Genomic DNA, 24,185 nt, shown 5'->3' with positions numbered 1-24,185 from the left:
AGGCTGTATCAAATCACAGAATAAGTAGGATTTAGTCTTGCAGATTTTGCCAAAGTCCAAGTATGTGTAGCCTGAGGATATGTTCAGTTTGAACAAAGGACACTTCTTCAACCTGTAACTCTGTTTTGGCAAATTTTTAACAGCCTTCCATCAACTTGACTACAGTCTGTCCAAATAATTACAAAATATGCTCATTGAAAGTACATGTACATCGTATAAATTTATGATTAAGCAGAGTAAAAAAATCAAGTTTATCATTCTCAAATGTTACATGTCGGCCTACTTGCATAAAGTGTAAGAGGACCGAATAGTTGTCCGTCTGATAATTTTTCCAGGTTCTTTCTATGATCTTGTAAAGTCTTTGAAAGTGTCAGTAAAACAACAAAAATTAAATAAAAACTAAAGAAGTAAGAAATGTAAGGGCCAGTCATTGTCAACTGTATATAAAACCATGTCAAAGAGAAATTTCAATGTACATTGTACCGGTATACCGGGTACGTCCATTAAATGGGTGTTACACATTGATTGGCCCCACTTGTTTATTGTTCTTGCGCTCGAGCACTCTGTGGTCCGTCAGGCATTTTGCAAGATAAGCAAGCCAGCTCTGAAATTTTTGTTCTTAAAAACTACCATTTTTTTCCTCACATTAATTAACACAAATCCTGAAACAAGTCATTGGAATAAGGGCCAACGTAGACTACAAATACACAGATCTATTCAGTCGGTACAGTTGTAACAATTGCAAATGGTGGCTGTCATCATCAAATGGAAACAATGTGATGGGTTTCAGAACCTTTGATCCATGCATAATTGGCCCTCATTCTGTGGTTGGGGTTTGTCAGTCAATCTGCATCATACTGCGTTATCAGTCAGTTGTGGACATTTAGAATATTTCCCAGACATACCTTTACCCTTTCACGAAACAATCTTCCATAACTGTGAATTCCAAAGAAAAAGCAACTGGCTGATGGCGAAATTGTTGAAGAGATGACTGATCGTGTGGATAGACCAACCACAGTGACCATATAACAAAGTTATGTTATGCCATGAATTGGTCCTGTTCGGGCTGTCTTTATTCATTATGTGTTCATTATGAAGTCTGCCATAGAGCTGCATTGTGGAGCAACAACTTACAAATCTCATTTGCAAATAGCTGGCCAACACCATGTCCAAGTAGGATAGTGTTAATTCCCAAATGGAGAAGAGGCGTTATGCAGTGAGAGAAAATGTTGGTTTCACAGTTAAGACGATGTGCTACACGTCAAAACAATCACTGTGCATGCTCAGTCGCTGTGTCAATAAAATAGCAATTTAAGCATGCACATCTGGGACTGGTCGGTAAATCCCTGTATGTACTGTCCATTCAGAGTCCTCTGAGAGCTAAAAGTAATTCAACTTATTATTTTGATTATCAGCAAGTTCAAGCAGCAACTCGTGCTATGAAAAACAACTGGTGGTTGAGAAAGGCTGATGAGCTGCAAAGCTTCGCAGACACCAACAACACCAAGGCCTTCTATGACTGCCTTTAGACGATCGATGGGCCAATGCAGATAGGTACAACTCTTGTACTGGGCGCAGACAGTGAACATTTGTCACATGACGACATTCTGCGTCGGTGGAAAGAACACTTCCAAACACTACTTAATTAATCAGCCATCTTGTGCTGATGAGGCAGCAATTGACAGAATAAAAGCCCACCCTATGCGCAATGAGCTTGATGTCCCACCGTCCTTGGAGGAACTTGTCAAGGCAGCCAAGAGTGCTGGAAAAGCCCCTGGTGCAGATGGAATCCCCGCTGAGATATTCAAGAAGGTTGGACCTGTGCTCCAGGCTGATTTGCTTGACCTCTATACTGCCTACTATAATGGGTGAGCTGCCTCAGGCTTTCAAAGATGCTACAATTGTCAATATTTTTAAACGTAAAGGTGAACGACCCATTTGCAGAAACCATCGGGGTATCTCACTGTTATCTGTTGCCGGTAAAATCCTGGCTAAAATCGTCCTATCGCGCCTTCATATCATATCTGAAAAAGTGCTCCCAGAAAGTCAGTGCGGCTTCCGCAGCAATCGGAGCACTGTGGATATGATATTTGCCATCCGTCAGCTCCAGCAGAAGACGCTGGAGCAAAACATGCCACTCTGTGCCATCTTTGAGGATTTCAACACGGTGGGGAGAGACACACTCTGGTGCATCCGTGAAGTACGGCTGCCCCCAAAGCTGCTCGCAATTATTAAGGCCTTCATACAAACATGAAGGCAAGTGTCTCAGTGGCTGGTGCAAGATCCGAGTCCTTTCACGTGATGCATGGAGTCAAGCAAGGCTGTGTGCTTGCACCCACCCTTTTTGCTCTCTTCTTTACTGCTGTGATTGAAGACATGCCATCTGACCTCACCAGCAGCGTGTACATCCGTATGCGGTCGGACGGTGGCCTTTTTAATCTTTCGCGTCTGCGTTCTCATCGTGAGACTCTGGTGTGTTGTCTCCGCGATCTTCTTTATGCCGACGACACAGCACTGGTGGCTCACTCACTCATGATCCACTTTGCACAATCAGCAACAGCTTTTGGACTCTCCATTAACATCAAGAAGACAGAGGTACTGTATCAACCTGCACCTGATTGACCCCCCGTGAAACCTGTCATTTTTGGACGGGAACCCACTGAACACGGTACAATCGTTCAAGTACCTTGGCTCCACCATAACGGTGAGAAACACCCTACATGTAGATGCTGAGCTTGATGACAGGATAAAAGCTACCGCTGCCTCATTTTCACGTCTGAAAGATCGGCTTTGGAGTCAGCGTGGCATTCGACTCAGCACAAAATGTCGGGTATACAGGGTTGTGGTATTGAGTGCATTGCTTTACTCGGCCGAAACCTACACACTCTACAGAAAGCACATAAACAGGCTCTCCGCCGTCCAGCTAAGACAGCTTCGCACAATCATGGATATCTCCTGGAGGGATAAGATCACTGATGTTGAAGTTCTAAAACGAACCAAAATGCCTTCCATTGAATCCATTCTGGCCCAAATACAGCTTTGTTGGGCTGGTCACGTCCTACGTATGTCTGATGACAAAATCCTAAGGCCCTTCTATACGGTGAACTGTCTCTGGGGAAGCGAAATCGTGGACGACCCCTGCTTGGCTAACGCAACATTAGTGTTGCCGGTCTCCCAGCAGACTGGGAACGTCTAGCCCAAGATTTTCAGACATGGCGGGCCAGAGTTCAACAAAGGGCAGAACGGGTTCAAGAGGCTTGGGTCCGCCGACAGGAGGAACGGCGTGCATGCAGGCACGCCCATACTGTTGAGACACCTCATGCCGGCATCGTCTGATAAAACGGCCCGACTACTATTAGCAAGTTCCATGGGTAGGGAAAAATGGCAATTTCATGCTTTGAGTTACATGTAATGTGCCATGCATTCTAAGGGTGAGACGTTTACATATTTACACGTTTAAACGAAAAAAGTTCCAAAGCCGTTTACATATTTTCCAAACGTTTAAACGGAACCACCCCTTTTAGAGGTTTGACTGACTTGTTTTGACTGATGCAATCTGATGTTAATTTTTTAGTAAATTATGCCTGTAAGATGTAATCTAATTTTCGGAACACTTTACTGGTCATTCAGATCAAAGGAATACCATGAATTCATCACTGGAACTTTGTGTCAACTCTTTAGATTGTAATTAATTGTTTGTGTTTAAAGTTTGTAATGATAGGGTGGGACGTTTACATGTAAACGGTATGGGCAAGTTTTCAAGATATTTTTCAAATTAAATATAAATTCCCATCCCTTAATGCAATCACTCACTCCGAAATGGAAATTTAGTGATTGCATGTGATATCGGTTGAATGCCGGCTACATAAAAATTATACATAACCAGAGCACAGCACAGAATACACTTCGTTTTTTATTTTGGTAGTGTACATTTGAATATTTGACCATGAATTGGTACCAATATGGTCTCTCTTTCGTACCACCACAGCAACAGAACATGCCCAGGGAATAATAGGAGACTTCAAATTGTAACTGTGAACTACCGTTTAAGAACTTGCTCCAGAGCCACGGAGAACAAACAGGAAACATGGACATTCTGCAATGTATCTTAATATTTGATTTGAAACAATGTAGGATGGTATTGTGACTTCTCTGGGGCAGAAAAAAATGGTGTTCACTGGGATTGAAACCATAATTTCAATTTAAGTGTTGCACATGCTAAAGGCACCATGCGGCCACACGCTGTGTAAGAAGGAATTTAGTAATTATATAGTATCGATTCTATGGTGGCTAAAATGTACAATTTATCATCTAGTTGGAAAACCCAACAGATGAAGAAAGGGTAGAGTGGTTCACTATTGGTCTCCAGAAAAATAAACATAAAAAAAGGAACAACTGTGAAGAATCATTTTACATTTACAGTATTTAAAACTGAAACAGAATAGTGGTGGTATTTTATCAAACGCATACTATATGGGGCAGTGCGGACATCCGGGAGTTTCTCAAAATTGTAGGCAGCAACCACACCGCACCAATGAAAACAAGGTCTGCAAGGAGCGATCCTCAGACTGGCTGGTGTGTGCATGCATCGCCATGCTCGCTGTTTTCAGCGGTGCGGTACATACCATTCTGGGAGAAACCTGAATGTCCACGCTGCCCCATAGGCCACAAAAAAATATAGGATTGGATGGTACTTACCACATGTGTACATGCTGTGTGTGCGAGATATTTCTACATGTAGATCAACAACAGTTTAGGATCACTTGATTAATAAGAACTAATCCAATGTAACCAAGCCTAAATTTTGAGTGCTATTTGCAACAGTTTTAATATACAGGTATATCTATTATATCACAATGTTCAGAATAGAAAGTTTGGATAATGCCTGAATATCAACCACAATGCAGACCGATGAAATCTCATCTTGTAAAGTTCTAAGTTGTTGGAACGAAGTGCACAAAGGCAAAACTAAGGTTTTCTCTGTTTTGTAGTCAAACCCAGCTTTCTTCATTATGTTTGTTTTTCATCAGAAAAAAATATCAAATATCAGTATTACCCAGTGAAATATACTGGCATCGAAGCACAGGCATTGCAAGGTTTATTTTTAGGTGGGGAACACTTTTCTCCAGGAGGCAATTTTGTTATTGAGGCAAGGTTGTTTTCGAGCATACGTGTATTGGTCATTTTCATTCCCTTTCAATTTTTCATCTCTGCTCTTTTCCATTTCCTCTGCTTTTAAGTCCTCTTTTTATTTTTTTGTTTACCAAAGACTTTTGCCTTTGAGAAAGATTCTGCTAGGATTGAAACATCAGGCCCTCCATATTTTGTGATTTGTATTTTAGGTCATGATAGTTGGCAAGCAGTTTGCAGCAGTTTTGTATTACATATCTAAGAAATATTTGGTGTTGAGAAAAAGGGGGAGGGATTAGCGGCGACGGAATAATGCCACTAGGTAACAGAAATTCTGACCATGAACAGGTGTACAGTTTGAAAAGTGATTGGGCACTGTCACATAGAGTTGCTACTGGATAATTTTGTTTCCTTCAAGATCAGGGTCTGAAATGTTTCCAGATTTTTCAAGTCTGTGTAAATTATTACAAAACCCTTTGTAAACGTAACAAAATACATGTGTTCATTGTTCTGTTCATGCAGAAAAATTATGCGGCAAGCAGTACAGTAAACTGGTGCCATTATTTTGCACGGACTGACACATACTGGACGGTATAGGTTTAACCACTTGCTGCCGGGAATCCCGTTTCAAGCACCATGGGTTTATCCAGAGCTGGGGTGCCCAAAATGGGACAGAAGAGCTGGTCTGTGTAACAAAAGACCGTACTCGGAGCCAAAAATCGAAGGATTACCTTCGAAAAATGAAAGCCAAAAATGAGGGCTGCTAGGAATTGCCCTCATTTTTGGCTTTCATTTTTCGAAGGTAATCCTTCACTTTTTTTAAACAGTATACCACTGTTTTGGGCATAGCGCGCATGTGGATTAGCACCCTGGACAAAAGTGTTCCAGGGCCCCATTGATGAGCGACACAGCACCACTGCATGCTAATCCAGCCGCGTTTGAAAAGATGGCACTCGCATTCACTGGGGACAAAGGAAATTACGCAACACCTCACAATTTTGGGCTCTCTTTACAGGGCGGCAAGCCTGGCTGAAATACTCAGGAGTCAATGAAGGTTGCCTGTCAGCTTAGGGTAGCCACCAAACAGTCATTCATGTGAGTATAAACGTCCATTAAATGAAATGATGAAGTTTCGAAGAATTTTCAAAACTGAAAATCTTGAAAATGTCCCGTATGTGTGCCCTGCATTTTTAAAAGCACCCGGCAGCAAGTGGTTAATTAAACGAGTCATGACTTGGATACTAGTGATCATAAGCTCGTGCTTGGAACAAGACGTAAGTTACACATGTACGTGCATAGTCTGTGCTTACACACGTGAGTGTGACTATGTATGGCATCCACTCCAGACACTTTTTAAGATCAATACGTTAAAACAAAAGCCAGTAAACTCATAGACAAAAGTTAAATCTCTAAAAGATTTTTATCTGATGTTTGAAATTTTTCAACTTTAATTCCAGATTTCTGGATTTTTGAGATTTTTTTTTAAAGTTTTCAAGAGGGGTTGCGATTTTTTAAGATCTTGAAATATTTTTCAGGCAGTGGCAATGCTGCATTGTCACACAGCTCTGAGTGCGTTCCGATCCTAATAAAAATCAGTCAACATCCTCTGCCAGACTAGACATGCCAGAGTTAGACCCGTAAACAGGGCCCGACGAATACTCCTCCGTCGTATACCAGTCATACGACGGAGGAGTATTCGTCGGGCCCTGTTTACGGGTCTATGCCAGAGTGTGAGTGCATGGAGGAAGGAAAACAGGACGTTCAACTGCAGGGTCCGACGTCCGCTCCTCTCCCACGAACCCCACTGAGCTCTGGGGGTAGGCTGGTTACTCCTTCCTCCATGCGCTGAGGTACTGAACACAAGATCTCAATCAAATTTGATTCATTTCATGAAAAACTTTAAAAAATGAACTAAAGAAAGTTCTCTAACAGTTGTCGAATAAAATTAGTTAATTCCTGGAACCCAAGTGATGTAAACATTGATGCCAAATTGAAAAATTACCTGACAAATATGCAGCGTCCTTTTCAAAGGCTTGTTTGTCACGAACTACAAGCTATTTTCAAAAAAAGTTCAGCACGTTTGTTTAGAAAATGGTTGCTCCAATGGACGGTTTCTACTATTTATCGTAAGAGGGCGCTATACATCATTGCCAATGGAATTAGCAACCGGCATCAATTTGCATTGTGTACCGGTACATGTACTTCCTAACCCTCGTTACCTCCCTCGGCTAAGCACGGCTTTACTATGAGCCTTGAGCTGCACCAAAAGAGGGAACAATTTTGTTAGTAACAGATGTCACCCGTTGGTCAGAACTGAACTTCGCTGGTTTACGAACGACGATGAAATGTATTCTGGTACGGTCGCGTCGCTACCAACAAAATGAAACACTCACGACCAATAGCTCTCAGCCGATGAGGCGGTGCTTCTGTGCAAGGCGGATTGTGAGTGCTTTCGGGAAGGGAAAGAAGGGCAGATTAAGAAAAACTCATAAAGATAAAGAATATTTATGGGTGATACTGTAATAACACTTTCAGGAGGTAAGTCTCTGATTGTTCCATTCTGCAAGGCGAACCCGAGTAAACTCACCATGTCACCGAATGCTGTACAAAATGTGAAACTTGCATCATTTTGTTTTATGCAAATTCAAAAGGAATCCTCTTTGGGTACAGGTCGCCTTTTTCCTTTTCTAACTCTGGTATATTATCCTGACAAGATGTTCGATACCTACATAGTTTACGCTGCAGCGCCGTACCTGAGTGTAATGCATATTGCTCTCAAGGACTGCAAGCAATTTTATAATGCATCGTCAGCACTACGAATTAAGAACTTTCCTAATTCAGGTGAAAGGAAAATCAGTTGATGCTTCGCGTTTCAGTGTTGCAGTCGAGTCCATCACAAATCCCTGCAAGTTCCTTTAAGTCCATCACAAGTCATTCACAAGTTAATCAGTCTTGAGTCGAATCAGTGGATTTATTCAGATTACATCAGTAAAAAGCAACAACATTGCTGCTAGAAATGGAACAAGATAGAAAATAGATATTAATTAAAATTCTGTGTGTTGAAATAACATTATCTCGCAATGTGGAGTTTATTATTTATATCCCACAGCGGAATAGTGATCGACTAAAACAATGCAAACGGCCCTTGTATTTCTGTCCTGTTGTATTATTAAACACGGAGGGGTGTTACACTGCAGTGCACTTATAGAGGGGGGCCTACAAGTCAGAGAACTGTTGCTTATAATTACTGTCCACATGAACCAGAAGTATATATATCTGGTAGTGTAAAAACAATCATTCGTGTTTGTTTGTTTGTTTGTTTGTTTGTTGGGGTGTTGGGGTGTTGGGGTGTTTGTTTGTTTGTTTGTTTGTTTGTTTGTTTGTTTGTTTGTTTTTTTCAAATTTTCTTAATTGCCCACCACTGACTTCAGTTGTACTGGCCGTACATGTCAGGATTTGTATCCTAAAAATAGTCTTTATGACTCTAAATTAATAATTGTCAAATAGATTACATATGAGCTCTTCAAATGGACATGCCCCCCTCAAAAAAATCGGCACATGATAAGAAATCCGTCACTTCAATTCAAATTTTTAATTAGAAGCGTCCTGCACCTATTATGCAGTGCAAGTGGGACGTAATCATGCGACTTCGGTTATGAATAATAATCTCAGCACCTTACAACACGAGTTCATCCGTCGAGCGGTGTCTGCCATCTGGTCTTACGAGGCTGTGACTGGTCGTCCACATGAAGTGGCTATGATTGGACAGGTCGAAAAACTTTTGAGTAATCAACATAGTAGCTAACACGTTACTAGATTTACGAGTATTCCTTCATGGCGTTTTCAACTGTTTCGCGCCATTAGTGCAGGGTATAAAGTCACCTTTCAAGCGTATAAAACAGGCAAATGCAAACGTACAAATTGATTTGTCACAGGGCCTCACAATCGTTCAAAGTTTGTTCCAAAAAGAGAATATTTTACAAAGCACAGAAAATACAATTATAATCGTCATTCAGTAGCTTAAATTTGTGTTGGAAATTTGGGGGATGGGGAGAGGTGTGGAAGGATGACTTGCCCGACCATGGAATTTGAAAAGCGGGGGGGGGGGACGACACCATGTACACTATATAGGGGGCGGTGTTCATGATAAAGATGTACATCCGTAATGTTTATCAAATTCACGCAGAATCTAACATCAGAATGGTATATTTGCTTTTAAAATTTGCTTTCCCTTTTTAGCAATATTGCAAACATTTGAGTCGTTGGGAAATCCTTAAAATTCTTCACAATCCGCTTTAATTTTTGTTGCTCGTCACAGAAAGGTGAGGGATGGTTCAATAGCCCATCCCCACCTCAAAACACTGTGGGGAGGGATACACCCCATTCCCCCGGGATTTACACCCATGTCGTCATTGAACCCTCCCCCGCGTTCTCGTCCATACTTAGTGGGCCTGCCTACCACTGAGGCAAGTTCAATGCCAGATACCCATCCCCTCCCATAGGCATGCTTCAAGAAACTTGACCAAGCAAACCTACCCTTTCTCAATACTGATCCATTAGTGGTCAGTTTTCGATAGTTGTGAGTTTGTTTCTGCATTCAATTGGGGACCTTGAACAATAGAGGACAATAAGGTCCCCGATTGACAGAGGGTCCCCGATTGACAACTGTGTACAAAACATATGGGTGGTCTTCTAAAAAAGTTCAAGTACAAACAAAAGAGGAACAATAGGGGGTCCCGAGTTGCAGGCAAATACACACTTGGGTGAGTTAACACATTACCCGTCGACAGGTGATACATTATCGGTTGGGAATTTGTAAGAACTTCACTATCGATCTGTTGATGATAAATTATCGGTTGGTGATACAGCATCGGTCGATCTGTAATACATTATCGGTTGGTGCTACATTATCAGTTGCAACAGAGCTTCTGTCACGGTTCTATTTACATAGTTTTTAGTGCGCGCGCCATGCAATAGTCCAAATATTCCATGTTAGTTGGTCTGCAATTTCTTAATCTGAAGAAAGTTTATTCAGTCGTTGTATATTAAATCGAAATATCATTAGCTGCTAAAGAAGGAGGGGATGGGTTGAAATCTTGCAAACTTTCCCAGGTCAGCATTTGAAGTATGTTCCCGTATTAAAATGAACCCTTGATTTTTCATACTGAGGTAACGTGAAGTTATGAGGGCGTCTGATGCATCATTTCACACAGGTTATGTTTTGCTTGGACGCAGCCGGGGGTGACTCAACCCAGCACTAACTTTTTTCCCTAGCGCGATCTTCTGAAAAAAAAAATCTGGCACGAGACACGACAGGATCTATTACGAGCCAGCAGGCACGCTTATGTTGCTGGAAACAATTATTTTTAGCCTGCTCAAGGGAAAACCCAAACTCCACTACATCAAGGATAACCTCAACAAAACAACAGAGATGATTTCGACAAATTTACACCAGGCTCTTTCAGAACCGGAAGGCAGAATTCGCCCAATTACATGCAGTTGAATCATTGATCTTATTGGCTTCCAGTAGTGGAAGGGAGGGAGGTCCCCAACTAAAGTAATTTATGAATATAGAAAAACAAGGTTCAGTGTAGACAATAGGCTAGCTTGTGCTTTACATGTTATGTTATCCTTGTGGTGAATATCATTAAAACAATGATCATTTCCCAATCGACGTTAAGGGTAAATATTTGATTTCGATTTTTTAATCACCCTGGAATCCTATCAGGTACACGGCTTCACTCAAACGTTATCTCTGCTTCTCTTCCCGGAAGCCACATCTGAACCATGACGACTTTAGCCGACCCTTTTTGACCTGATCTATAGACGTTGCATCTCTTTTTTTTTTCGTGCAAAAATAATAAAAACTAAAAGTGGCAAGCTCTCTGAAGTCGAGCTTTACTTGCGTTTTCGGCGATTCTGCACGGCAGCTATCTTTCTGGTAACTGCTTGTGTTACAGAAGGATAGCACAAAAGGTTTACTCATGTGCATCCCTGTGGAACAAAAGCTCTTCCAAGAAAATATGGCCGCCATGCAGAACCTCTTTATGCAATAGTTTTGTTGTGCATTGCAGCGTGGTTAACTTAGTGTGTAGTCTTCCATATACTAGAGGGCGCACCCATATCATAGACTACGATTATAGTCTGTGAAATTTAAACAAAAGAAGGATCTAGAAGTGTCTCTATTTCACAGTGGAGTTTAGCCTGGGAAAAACACACTCTCGGACAAAAGGCATTTATAAGGGAACAATGTTTGGAACAGTGTCGCGCAAAGGCGTAAGCTATCAGCAGGACTACGATTATAGTCTGTGAAATTTAAACAAAAGATGGATCTAGAAGTGGCTCTATTTCACAGTGGAGTTTAGCCTGGGAAAAACACACTCTCGGACAAAAATTCAAAATATATAATGAAATTTACTGAGGATGTGTGTCCAGTCGGGCAGCAGTGCAAAGCTAAAAATTCATTTAATTAGCCTAAAGCAACATTGAGAGTACAAATGTATTAAAAAACATATTAATAAATTTAATATTATTTAATTTGAATATGATAAAAAGCGCTGAATGCACGGTAAACAAAAAATTCTTGGAATAGATTAACTTAAACCTCCGCCTTTAAACAAATTAATTTTGTAAAGTTCGTAATTAAACGGACTAAAAATTTGTCTTAAGCGGCGTTAAAGCAAGAAAAAAACACCTTTGGGGAGAGGTTATGCGCCTGGTAATTCCTCAACACCGAAAGGACTACTAGCCAGCAGCGAAGACACCTGGGGTTTATAAACCTGCCCGGAGGAAACGATTAGTGTGTGGGTGCTACCGTGACCTGTGTGCTAGCTGTACCGTCACGTAATTCATCCACACGTCTGGGTATTCGAACACCACATGCCTTGTATGAGGCAGAAACGGACTGCACGCCCAGTCGAGGTGATATCTCCAGTGAAAGTTTCTAAGTCAAAATTAAAAACGTTTGTCGGTAATGTACATAGTTCCACCCAACATGTAAAACTTTTAACCGGAATGTGATGCTTATTCTGACCTAGAAAAATCGACCTGATAACAGTCACCGGCCTAAAAAATCGATCTGTTATCTAAGAACATATCTGAATGCACCTTGAATGAACCCGTGGGATAATTCAATTAGTTAATCAATGACTAACACGAAAGTCCATCACGTAATTTCAAATTATTTATGTGCCTTTCTTGAGGTTAGCGTACGTGCTTGCTTGGGCTTGAGGTAAAACGTCCATGATGTAATTTCAACTTTGTTCAAATTGTTGCTCGTGACGTTACCCGCACGAAACAGAACGACCATTGTAATTAACTTCTTCCCACTAACCTTTCAGTTTTACTGCACGTTCACCTTGTGTCTTCCCAAACTACCATTTTCTTTTCTGTTTTTCATAAATGTATCAATTCAGTTGATTACACATTTCTTTCTTTTAAAGTTTTAATACAGGTAGGCCTATGTCTATTTTTAGTAAAAGGAGGACCTATCGAGACAGGATTGCTAGCAAAAAAAATGGGTTGAGGGTAGGGGGGGTCGGGATCCCAAAATAGTGTCGATCGGAAATGACAACCACAGAATTTAAATACAGCCCCCTTATGGACCGTGCCCCTTGAGCCTTTCCAGAAGGCCCACGCGTGTTAGTGGACAAGCCTCAACCTTGCTGAAAGCCGCTCTTGCCCTGCGCACTCCCTGAACCGCCCGACATCGGTCACCGGAAGTCTTTGCTAATTGGATAGAAGCCGTGTTCCGCACACGCACAGTGAGTCAGGATCATCTGATCTTATATTAGTCACTACTTTCTATACTGAGCGAGAACTGAAATTTAGTGCTAGACAAAATCGAGCTGTGGCAGAAGGCCAAGATGCACTTCATATATATGCAATCAATAGCAAATAAATGAACGCATGGAAAAGAACAGTGTATTAGCTGCCAATACAACAGACTTTATACGGATATCGTGGAAAATTCTCTTCAGCACCGCTACGCTACGCTAAACTTTAGGCGGCTTTCCATAAGTACCATTTTTGGGTATGTTGGGTACACAATGCGTTCATGCGTTTCACTTTTACGGACACAAAAAACTGACTCCATTAACTTAACACGGGTGTGCCCTGCGTTCGGACACGCAACGCTTGGCGCAAGCGTTCACGCGCATGGAAAGGCGCCTTTATCCGGTTCGTAAGTGACTTCGTCTCAAAGGCGGACGCGCCACGCTTCCCAGGCTTCCATTGGACAATCGCAGAAGTTGCGCGTTAACTTCCGGTTCCATGGTTCGACATAACGGCGATCAATGCATTCGCAGTGAAGTGACGTGACGTCACACTTACGAACCGGATATTTCGTCCGTACGCAGGAGATATAAGTCAAAGACATAAGTATGATACTTATTTCTTTGACTTTTATCTGCTGCGCACGACTTACGTGCGAATTATATCTCGTTCATACTAAAGAATTTTAACTCGCACAGTACGTACACCTTGCATCTTACATACGAGTGATATGTCGTACGTGGACTCACACATCATACGTACGGCTTATAAGTCTCACGTACAAGTTAGCTCAAGGTGGAGATAATTTTTTCACCATGTCTCTTATACAGCATCGTACAATAAAAAGTACTGGGTGCCGTACATAATACAAATAATTATCTCTTTTAATGTCCTAATGTAGTCGTGGGGACAGCTAATGCAGGCCAATATATGTTATTGTTTAATGTACCATGCATGTAACTTATTTCATCACAGCATTTTCAAATTAGAAATGTAGACTAAATCCGTACTGTGAATTTAAAATGAAAATGGTCCCCAGTATAAATAAGTAATGCAACAACTTTTTATTCGTTTTAGAAACAAAGCAGTTACCTGGTGAAAAATGCTAACATAAACAACTAAATCACAAAACTGTATCCCGTTTCAGCTGTTTATGAGAGAATCTCATATGCAAATCTACCGTACTGTGAAAAAAATCACCAATTAGCAAAAAGACACGGTTTATCCTTCCAAGCGTCAACTTCAGTGTACGCATACATGGGCAAGAGGAATTGAGTACGTGACACTGAAACGTCACAAAGGAACACGAAAATGTGTGTGTCACCATCACAACATAGTAAAAAAAAAAACATGCGTGACAGTGTTCGTTTCCCGTGGAGGTCAAAAAGCGACATTTCACAACTGCAGTTTTTGCCGTCCAGCTGTTGAAAACATGGGGCTGGTAATCAGTACCAAAGACAAACGGATCACCTAGTGCAAAGAAGCATCAAGCAAACATTAATATCGAGCACAACAACATGTATACTTCCACCAAATAGACTACGAAATAAAAATACCTCCATATTCAACACTAATGGGGGACATTTGTATTTAGAGAAAAAAAGTTGTCAAAGAGAGGTCCATAGGCTTAAAATAATATTAAATAAATTCGAAACAGGTCTACAAGTACCCCTCTTACTGGAGAGAGAGAGAAATTAACAAGGCAGAAACTTCACTAAAACTGCCGCTTTATAGACACCACATATCTGCGCTCGTAGTACGTTCCCTGCAAGGGATGGAGCTGATGGGGGGTTGTCTCACAACACAATATTTTCTCCGTTCTGGGAGTCCAGGAAATAAAGAATACGACACCACCACTCTATAACACCGTTGAACAAGGACAAATCCAGAACCAAGTTTTCTTCGGTGGGAGTCAAACCTTGTTGGGGGCAAAAATTTGGATTTTTTTTCATGTAGCCTTGCATGGCCTTACTGAGGACTGGGCTTTTTCATGCTTTGGGAATGAAAGTAAATGAAATACATACACACACCCCCCCAACAAAATTGCTGTTGGCCCCACCCGTATCCACCCTTGATGTTGAAACCCTTTAGCGGTTTGACCAAATATAAGTATCTAGAATCAAAGTTTCTGTCTCGCACTAGAATAAAGACGTCTTTCACACGAATGCCGCTTGCGTCAGTTTTTATCCGAGGCGAATTCGCAACCCCCGTTCATAAAAAGCCCCAGTACACATTGTGTAAATGGACAGGCTTCGGAGACTGGACGCATTTTTAACAGATATTGAAATACACGAAGCAAATGCCTAGTAGGCTCTATAACTTTCACAGCGAATAAAATGAGTCAGAAGATCTAAGCTTAAAAGAAACAAAGCGCATTTTCCGATGCACTCAGTGCCAACTGAAGTTTTTATGTCTTACTTGTCTTAGTCCGGATTAGACTGGAAAGTGACAACAGTTTTCGTCGTTTTAAATCCTCCTTAGCACTTTCTCATATTCCTTTGCAGGGCACGGGGCATGCATGTCCTTTCATTGACGTGGATATTAATAATTTATAACCTTAAAATAAAGTTGGGTGGGGGAGTTTGCGGCGTAGTAGGAGGAGATCGAGAATTATCTCCTAATGTAGGTTACTATAGGAGCTTGTGACGGAGCACGTGAGCTGCACGCAGCGTTTGACCTACAAGAAGCAATTTCGCGTGATTACAGCTCACTTATGCGTCAGTGATCAACTTGGGGAAAGGCTGTTGAGCTCACCAAGTATTCGGGAAGGATCCCTTGTGCTCAAACTACCCTTTTCTCCTCGCAATTACGTTTGCAGTTTTATGGACAGGATACAAGTTTAAGAAGAGACTCGTCTTCGCAGAGGGGTAAGTTTTGTTCAGTGTTTATTAAGTAATCGGATGAAGTGTTCATGCACTGTCGAATCGAAACGTAGACTTTCAATCGAAAGCACATTAAAAGAGCAATGCGAATGCAAGTGCAGACCTAGCCCTATAGCACGCGTTTCCAGAACTTGCATGCACCGCATGAGCGTCGATTATTCCAGTTATGCGTAATCGAGTTTCTTGGATTATTGACTAAGGCCGCATCCGAATCTCTTGTCTAGAGCTAGGTCTAGGTCTTCGCTCCATTGGAAATGTGTGGAGACGCGCAGACAATAGACCTAGCTGTAGCTCTGGAAGCCCGTTTCGGGCACGGCTTTACATTCCTGGGGGGGGGGGAAGATATGGGCCACCAAAGGGACAAATGTGATAATATGCTTACAACTGTGCTTAACGTACATATGCAGCGGAAATATGCCCGCTTCAACTTAGATTCGGTGCCAACTGTCAGTACTGTTTTTGAAAAAAAAAACCTGAAGTAAAAATCAATTCAATAACTTCTCGACGATTTTTTTTAAAGTTACCGCTGATTATTTCCAGTCAAATATCTTACGAAATCCCTGATACGGGCGACCCTAATTTGTTTATTCTAAGTGCTTGCGAGTTAGATATATTCTAATGCACCATTAGCCATTGCTCATTAACCAGCGTTTGACACATACAGATAAGTACTCCGAAAAATAGGACAAAAACATGGGCTCTTGTAAAGCCAAAGATGCTGAACTTCTTGCAACACATCTTCATTTTTCCCGGTTGTTTCTGTTAACGTTGGAGTTCATTAGTCTACAATAATCGGCGGAGACGCATACATCAAGCTCACAAGAACTGTTTCTTAGTTCAGCTTCCAGCTCAGACTGTGTATGATTTTTCTTCCCTAGATCAGGCATCATAGATCCCTGAGAGTCTATTGAAAAGAATTCAAGTCATTACGTTTTATTCCCAATTTAGTTTTCCTTATGAAGGTGTTGGCTAACTGCCAGATAGCTGTGTAGGTGTACATGCCGCATTTTTTTCGGCAACCTGCAACAGATTATTATAAGAAAGTACGGAAACGTATTACTGCCTCACACATGAAAACCATTTTTACATACGTACATGTTACTTTCACGTACTGTACATACGTTAAAACTATCACGTACGTACATGTACGTGACGCTATGTGTGTGGCGGTAAGACGTTTCCGTAAGAAAGAGCATCATCCAAAAGAACGACCACCTGTTGTATGCTGTCAGGGTAACGTCCTCATCAGAGACCTACCTATCAAGCCTGGACTGGTGTGGTTAACAGACCTTTTACACTAACAACGTAATTTATACTGCTTATGATGGAAGGAAGGAAACGGCGATCTCGTGCGCACAGGAAAAATTACGATTATAAAGTCTCTTTACAGAGCACTAAAATTTCCACTTAAATTAGAAACTAATAGCAAACAAGATTTAATGGAAGTTTCTGAAGAAAGAAACAAACAAAGCCAGAAAACCCGAGAGAAAATGATCATCAAAGTCGCACCCCTGTACATTTTTAATGGCCCGCTCACACTTCTTTCCACCAAGGTCATTTGTGCGCATGCGTGCATAATTATGAATTTCTTAGTAAAGAGGTCTATTGGCAAGGTGGCTGCCGAGGTTTAACTTAAAGAGTAAATGTCACAGGAAGGAATATTTCCCAACAACCTTCTGGCCTTACTCCTAAGGGCAGCTCAAGAGCCAAATCACGTCCTGTTACTCAGGCCTACATAACTCTGTAATTGTAATGGTCTAGTCATCCTTGATTTCAAGAAATGGCCCAAGAGGTAGCAGTAAAAAAAGTAGATTGCTTTCCACTCTCACTGTTTTGGCTGCTTCGCAATCTATGGTAAGTCTTCGAACTCAACTATTTGCACGTTGTAACTTTCTTTGCGTACGATACATCTATACATTAATATAAACAGTTGGACAGCTGTGTAGAAGTTTGGACTCCTGATTCACACGGTTGATAAAGGGACCAAAGCGAGGTGTGTCCGAGTTAAACGTCACAGCTACATCAGTTTTTTATTCCATTTCCTGTCAGCAATTCTGTTCAAAGTTATCAGGGAAAAAATCAGTTGGCATTTCACCTGATGCTCGTATCAAATTCGTTACTGACTTTTATTGTAGGGTAGACATCGATTAAGGCAAAGCCATGCATCCTGGTGGGCCTGGGATGGACGACGAGGAAGTGGTGGTAGATACCGGGGCCAAACACGCCAAACCTCTTCCGCTTGAACGAGAAATCAGTAAGGAACGCTTCAGAAATATACATATGGAAGCCTGTCACTACTCCACCCCTTCTGTTTACAATGAAAGCCTGAATGACTCACCCATCCACATTCTAACCTACGAAACAATCTAAAACCTGGAATATCAAATTGTAGTCAGGTCCTCCTTTCACGAGACCAGCCGCAGTTTCTTTCCCGGGACCAGTGACAGGATCAACAAAGACAAAGGAACCGTTTTAGGTTATTTCAATTAGTACCCAGTGCCCTTCTGCCCCCTAAAAAAAAACACAGTGTAAGCACCTCGAGGTGACTGCTCAGAAATTTCACTGTAATGACACCACTGTTTTGAAGTTATGCGACAGAGCGTTATTGTCGAATGATGTCTGCTTGAATGATTTTGCAAAGCACTGTGGGAACGAATTTAAAAAGGTTTGATATATCGGATCCTTTTCCGCTCCCATTAATCCCTTGAGAGGTATTTAAGATAAAGCCTTCTTAAAATCACCCAAAATGGGATTGATGTTGGGGATTGATGTGTTTTGCATCATTCATATTATGTAGCTCGTCGTCGTAATGACATCTTCGTCGGTGTGCACATGCCCCTTGAGTCGAAGACTAAAGGCCACAGTACCAAACAGAAAAAAGGGTCGGAAACGGTCGGCAGAGACCCCAAACCTACAACAACACCAAATGGATTGGGTCCTACTCATCAGGCATTGTATGACGGTAAGTGGCGTTTTATTTTGTAAAAACTGAAAACAATGTAGATGTGTGGTAAAGGTCTCACTATAAAGATAGTGAGCAATTGCAGTGCATTTTCGTTGGAAACAATGTAATGGGTTGTTCTGTGTAACCTCTGAACGTCACAAAGAGGGGGGATTTTGTGTACCAGGCTGCAAATACGTTCCACGCTGTGTGTTGTGTATGTCCACTGTGCGCAGGTGAAACGGCTGCACAGCGAGTCAAGTTTTTACTCGGTGAGGAGGGCGAGAGGTTGGGTGGGGAGAGTCACGATCTCTTCTCTGAGCTCGAGGAACTGTTCTATGATGAAGAAGGCAAGCTGCTGGAATGGAAGGAGACAGCCAGGTGAAATTAAATTAAAAGGAAATATCTGCTCACCCAAGGATCGCCTGCGCTCCTGCCAAGCAATATATCGGGTCGAAGGCCTCACGGCAACAGTAGGATAATTCAAAGTACAAGCTGCCGAAAGAAAATGCAATTAATTATTATGGAGCTAGAATCGGCGGAGATCTCAAAATGTGGGTGTGGCTGCAAGTAAGGAGGATTTGAAAATCAACTGACAGTAGCGATCTGCCCAATCAGAAAAGTTCCGATTACGCAATGAGAATACAGCTTCTATAACAATGTGCAGCATCCAAAGCGGGTGCGAACTAGTTCATTTAAATGCCGCGCATATCTTATGCACCTGTCATTTGGAAAGGGCGCATAACAGAGGGGTCACTATAGTATAAGCTGTGCAAAAAAGTTAACAAAAAGTCATATTGGCCGCAAGAGGGCGCTACAAAGGAAGCCATGTCACTAGGAAATAATGCAGGCGAGGCGTTACGAAACGTAGGACAGCCAGGAAAAAAAAAACGTTTGCCGGGACCCGTCAGGTGAGGAAGTGCAAAGGAAACCCGACTTTTCACACAATTAAAAGCGGAAGGAGTCATTTCTGAGGTACTTTAAAGCAAACTGGGGATTCCTCCTTTTATAGTTTCTCTCTTTTTTCCTCTCTCTTTCCCCTTTCTATTTACATTCTTTTGAGGGAGTGCCGATATACACTGTCTGAGCCTTTGAAATTCAGGTTCTCTGAGGAATCTCAATCTTTGTCTTTATAAGAATTGTCTCTTTATTGCAATATTACATCCAGAATTTCCAACTGTTACTTTGTAGGCCTTATCTCTGCATGAAATAATGCCATCAGTTTTACTGGCAAGATTCTGTTTTATAGGAAAGAGCTGTGTCAAAGTAATTTCCTGTGTATTTGAATTTACAGATGGGTGAAATATGAAGAGGATGTGGATTATGGAGCCGGGCGTTGGAGTAAGCCCCACGTTGCTACTCTGTCGCTGCATAGTCTGTTTGAGCTGAAGAGGTTACTTCATGGTGGGACAGTGCTTTTGGATATGAACGCTGACAATCTTTGGACTATCTCCGGTTAGATACTTTCGTTGATTGTATTTGCAGAGCGACTCGTCCTTTTTCATTCACCATAAAGTATGTGTTTTGTTTGTTGAAACGATCGAACGAGGGACGGGTCATTTTACATATTTGCAGTCAAACTCGGGACTTAGGAATACGCTCATGTTTGTGTCAATTGAGTCAAATGCAAAGAATCAAGTACCTTTCTTTTCAAGGCATGGGTTTAGTCTTTGAAAGGGAAGACCGAAAAGTAAAATGTCCAATTCGCAAAAGTTTTAGAAAGCAAGCAACAAAGGCCTCCTCAGCTTGACACATTGGGGGGTCCCGATCGCTTTTGAGTGAGTTGACCCTCAAAGAGTTGACTTAAAACGATATATTGAAGTACTTCTTTCAGCAGTTGAAACTCCTCACTGATTATGCTGCAATATCCACTGAGCTTCGTATTTCTTTTCCCAATAGATCTGGTCATAGACAACATGATTGCAACGGGTCAGTTAGAGGATGAAAACAGACCGTACGTGAAGGAAGCACTGATAAGGAAACATCGTCATCACTTGCAGAAAAGGTGACCCGATTAAATCTATTTCCTCATTTAAATCAAGTGTGCCCGGCTTTCCTAGATAGCTTATATTAATTAAACTCCGCAAGAGATACTCCATACTTTCAATTCTGGCAGTGCATTTTCGAGACAATGCTGTGATAGGCCGGCGCTGTGATTTCAAGTTTTGAATTTTGAACCTTTGCACTCAGTTGGCCAGATTCTACCAGTGATTGCAATGAAAGCAATTGGACACAGAAGCATGCCAAATTTATATCAACAATTTTTCTTTCCAAAAGTCTCGTCGTTTTATAAACTTCATGAGAGCACCGTTCACTTTCTTCGGAAAGGTAAGCTGCGTCCATTATGATTTAAACAACAACTCTTTGGATTTGTCCTAATTCACTTTAGTCCCTATTTTGAAAATAATTGCAAGGTCTAAGGAAGAGAAACAAATGGAAAAACAAGCTGGGAGAGGAAGGCGAAGGAGTAGTTTGTATCCTGGAATAGATCGAAGTCAATCAACTGGAGGAAATCAGAATATCAGTATGGAACAAGGTACAAAGTACAAATTCCAACCGTTATTTCAGGATCCCATTTTATAATTCTTAAATACAACGATGAATTGATAAAACTTTCTAAGGATATAATGGTATGAACTGAATTCAAGAAATCCCAAGCAGAGAGGCATAGATCATTAATGAGAGGAAAGAATTAATTATCAAAGAAAAGAAATTGAACATAAAACTATGTGTATTAACTCGAATTTCTTGGAAATCTTTGGTCGCAGCTGCCACTTCTGAGGGTCTCCTATCAAAGAAACATAGCTCTGCTTCAAATCTCGAAAAGATGCGTCGTAACAACAGCCAAGGGTCAATTGGAAGACTGGAAACATCCGATAGTCTGGAGCAAATCCAGAAAGATAGCAAGGTAGGTCGGTTAGAATGGGACAAACTTCAAGAGTGGCATGGTTCTGAACCACCGACCTCTACTTTAACTCCACACGGCCTGCATGGCCATGGTTCTGCCGTGATCTTGTGCTCAGACTTTATCCTCAATGTTTGACCAGGGTAAAATGAAAATGTCTTTACAATTCAATAATATTATTGTTTTATAAAAATACATTATGTACAACAACAAAAATTAGTGGAAGTGTGGCTCCAGTTAAGTCCAAGAGGTCAACCCGTGAAATACAGCCTATCCACGGCTAGATTATATAAGGTGGCCAAGCAGAAAATAGCCAGCTAACGATAATTAGCTAAGTGTTTCACTATTGTTTTAATCCATTTTCATTTTATTTCATTTCATTTGGAACCACGGCGTAATTAGTCTATTATTCTATTTTCTACACTACATTTTGTATTCCACCCCCTCTCTCTAACATTCTTTTTGCCAACAAGGCTGAATCTGTCTGATCTAATTGCAGTTCTTAAAAAAAATCCCGCCCGGGGCAGAGGCTTCCAATATTTTGGTTGGCGAAGTAGACTTCTTGACGAAGCCGATTGTTGCTTTTGTCCGTTTGGCCAACGGCGTTGTGCTGCCAGACATGACCGAGGTGCCAATCCCGTCCAGATTTCTATTCTTACTCCTTGGTCCGCCCACAGGAGATACTGTCAAGTATCGAGAGATTGGACGTTGCATGGCGACCCTCTTCTCCGATGAGGTCAGTAATTCTTCAAATGCAGTTCTTGTAAATGCTTGTTTGCCCCTACTAACCTTGTTTTCAATTTCTGTTGTGCAACGTTGAAGGCATTTTGGTCACCTTTCTTGTTCGTATGCTATTTACATATTTATGCGCTATAAGGTGTGTCCCCATTCCTTATATTGTAACTTTGGTTCAGCTGTTTTTCCAGCTTTTGGTGACGGGGGGGATTCACAGTCAAATATAGTTTCGGGCTTATTCAACAATGAAGGTTGGGGAGAAAAAAAAATGTCAAAAGTCTAATTACTAGCGGTCCCGACATCCCTGCTTTCATTTTTTTTGGTGTTGTTTTCTTAGGGTTTTGGTGCTAATGTTTAATAAGTAAATACACCGATTACTTTCTTACCTAGGACGTAGGCTATTCTTTGAAAATAATCCGTGGGGGGGGCAAGTTACCCCCTGCCCCCTGCTGGATACGCCACTGAGTGTATTCATCTACATGCAGGACACTATTAATTTTGCCTCATGTGCTAATACCAACGGTGCCGAATACCTCAGCCTCCTTTTTATGTGATCAATATTATTTATACCGACAAAACTGCATCCTTAAGGCTGGTTCGTATTTCAGGCGGCATTCGGATCACGGATGGTTTGCAACGAAACTTGCTTTGAATTGAAATGTGTACTTCTTTAAGAGTTGGCAGTGCAATATTTTGATCTGACGTCACAAAATCGCGTTCTTGTACGCTTTCCCGTGGAGTATGAAATGGCCGAAAGAGACCCCCAAAAAACCAACTGAGGTCAACAGATTGTTTTGTCTTTTCTATATTATTCACCCCAGTCAATATATGCAACTAATAATTCAAATGAGTGATTCATGAACTTCTTGTAACCTCACAGGTGTTCCATGATGTAGCCTACAGGGCAAGGGATCGGAATGACTTACTTGCTGGAATCGATGAATTCATGGACCAGGTCACCGTTCTTCCTCCAGGTAAGCTCTATGCAATTAATTCTTTGTAATTCAATCGTTTTCAGCTGCCGTAATCTTTTTATTATTCGGCATTGTCATTGCAATAATTTTATCGGCGTGTGATGATTTTAGAGATCATCTTTTAATAGTTCATAGAGTCGTCGATAATTTTTTTCACTTACTAGGGAGTTGGGATCCAAGCATACGCATTGAGCCGCCGAAGTCTACGCCGTCACAGGAAAAAAGACGCCAGTCAGAACACTTTGTTCACCCTATACCTCTCAGCATTCACTTGGAAGACGATGCTAAATTTGAACTTGAGCGGACAGGAAGGTATGAATTTTTCATAAAAATTTTATTATTTTTTTTCTTGGGAAAAAGTATGCCGACATAAGGTCAAGTTCGCTATGGTAAAATGGAGACGCAGGCCCACAGATGGAGGTGTCAACCTGTTTTCTAAGTAGTGAGGGACACTCCAACACTTGTTCTTTTATGTTAATAACACTTAAACAGGCTCTTTGGTGGACTGATAAATGATGTGAAGACGAAGCTGCCGTTCTATGTGAGTGATTTCACCGACGCACTCAATATACAGTGCGTAGCTTCATTCATCTTTATGTACATTGCTTGCATCACACCCATCATCACGTTCGGTGGGCTGCTTGGAGGAGCAACTAATGACTACATCGTGAGTGCTCTGAATTCTTTCACATCTTTTACTCCTGATCGAAGAATTAATGCTGTAGGGGAAAGAAACATACTGAAGGTGCGCTCAAGATCACTCGCAGCACGGGTCAAACAACTATTGCATTGGCAACAGGCTGCTGAAAACAAAGGATCGGTCTTTGCCAATTCAGCACACACAT

General features: G+C 41.4%; 2 protein-coding genes across 6 annotated transcripts in view; one reads left to right on the top strand and one right to left on the bottom strand.

The window, feature by feature from the left end:
• Nucleotides 1–7,221, bottom strand: part of LOC110991023 (uncharacterized) — a 118,086-nt gene extending 110,865 nt beyond the window's left edge. For all 5 annotated transcript variants that reach the window (XM_087134813.1, XM_087134815.1, XM_022256091.2 and 2 more), the window contains exon 1: nucleotides 7,133–7,221. The gene's annotated coding sequence lies outside the window, so the exon portion shown is untranslated. The remainder of the gene's footprint in view (nucleotides 1–7,132) is intronic.
• Nucleotides 7,222–15,416: 8,195 nt separating this feature from the next.
• LOC110991048 (electroneutral sodium bicarbonate exchanger 1-like) overlaps nucleotides 15,417–24,185 on the top strand; it is a 28,857-nt gene continuing 20,088 nt past the window's right edge. The window contains exons 1-12 of the mRNA XM_022256147.2: nucleotides 15,417–15,770; nucleotides 17,921–18,039; nucleotides 18,583–18,747; nucleotides 18,963–19,107; nucleotides 20,021–20,181; nucleotides 20,626–20,731; nucleotides 21,141–21,262; nucleotides 21,495–21,634; nucleotides 22,131–22,367; nucleotides 23,247–23,340; nucleotides 23,505–23,652; nucleotides 23,833–24,007. Of these exons, the coding sequence (XP_022111839.1) occupies nucleotides 17,946–18,039; nucleotides 18,583–18,747; nucleotides 18,963–19,107; nucleotides 20,021–20,181; nucleotides 20,626–20,731; nucleotides 21,141–21,262; nucleotides 21,495–21,634; nucleotides 22,131–22,367; nucleotides 23,247–23,340; nucleotides 23,505–23,652; nucleotides 23,833–24,007 (1,587 nt within the window). The 5' untranslated portion in view covers nucleotides 15,417–15,770; nucleotides 17,921–17,945. The remainder of the gene's footprint in view (nucleotides 15,771–17,920; nucleotides 18,040–18,582; nucleotides 18,748–18,962; nucleotides 19,108–20,020; nucleotides 20,182–20,625; nucleotides 20,732–21,140; nucleotides 21,263–21,494; nucleotides 21,635–22,130; nucleotides 22,368–23,246; nucleotides 23,341–23,504; nucleotides 23,653–23,832; nucleotides 24,008–24,185) is intronic.

This window comes from Acanthaster planci, linkage group LG03, assembly GCF_054643075.1.
Source record: "Acanthaster planci isolate LZ-2023a linkage group LG03, COTS_SCS, whole genome shotgun sequence".
In the NCBI taxonomy this organism is placed as follows: domain Eukaryota; kingdom Metazoa; phylum Echinodermata; class Asteroidea; order Valvatida; family Acanthasteridae; genus Acanthaster; species Acanthaster planci.
Note: the sequence above shows the minus strand (reverse complement) of the source record. Positions and strands in the feature narration are given on the sequence as shown.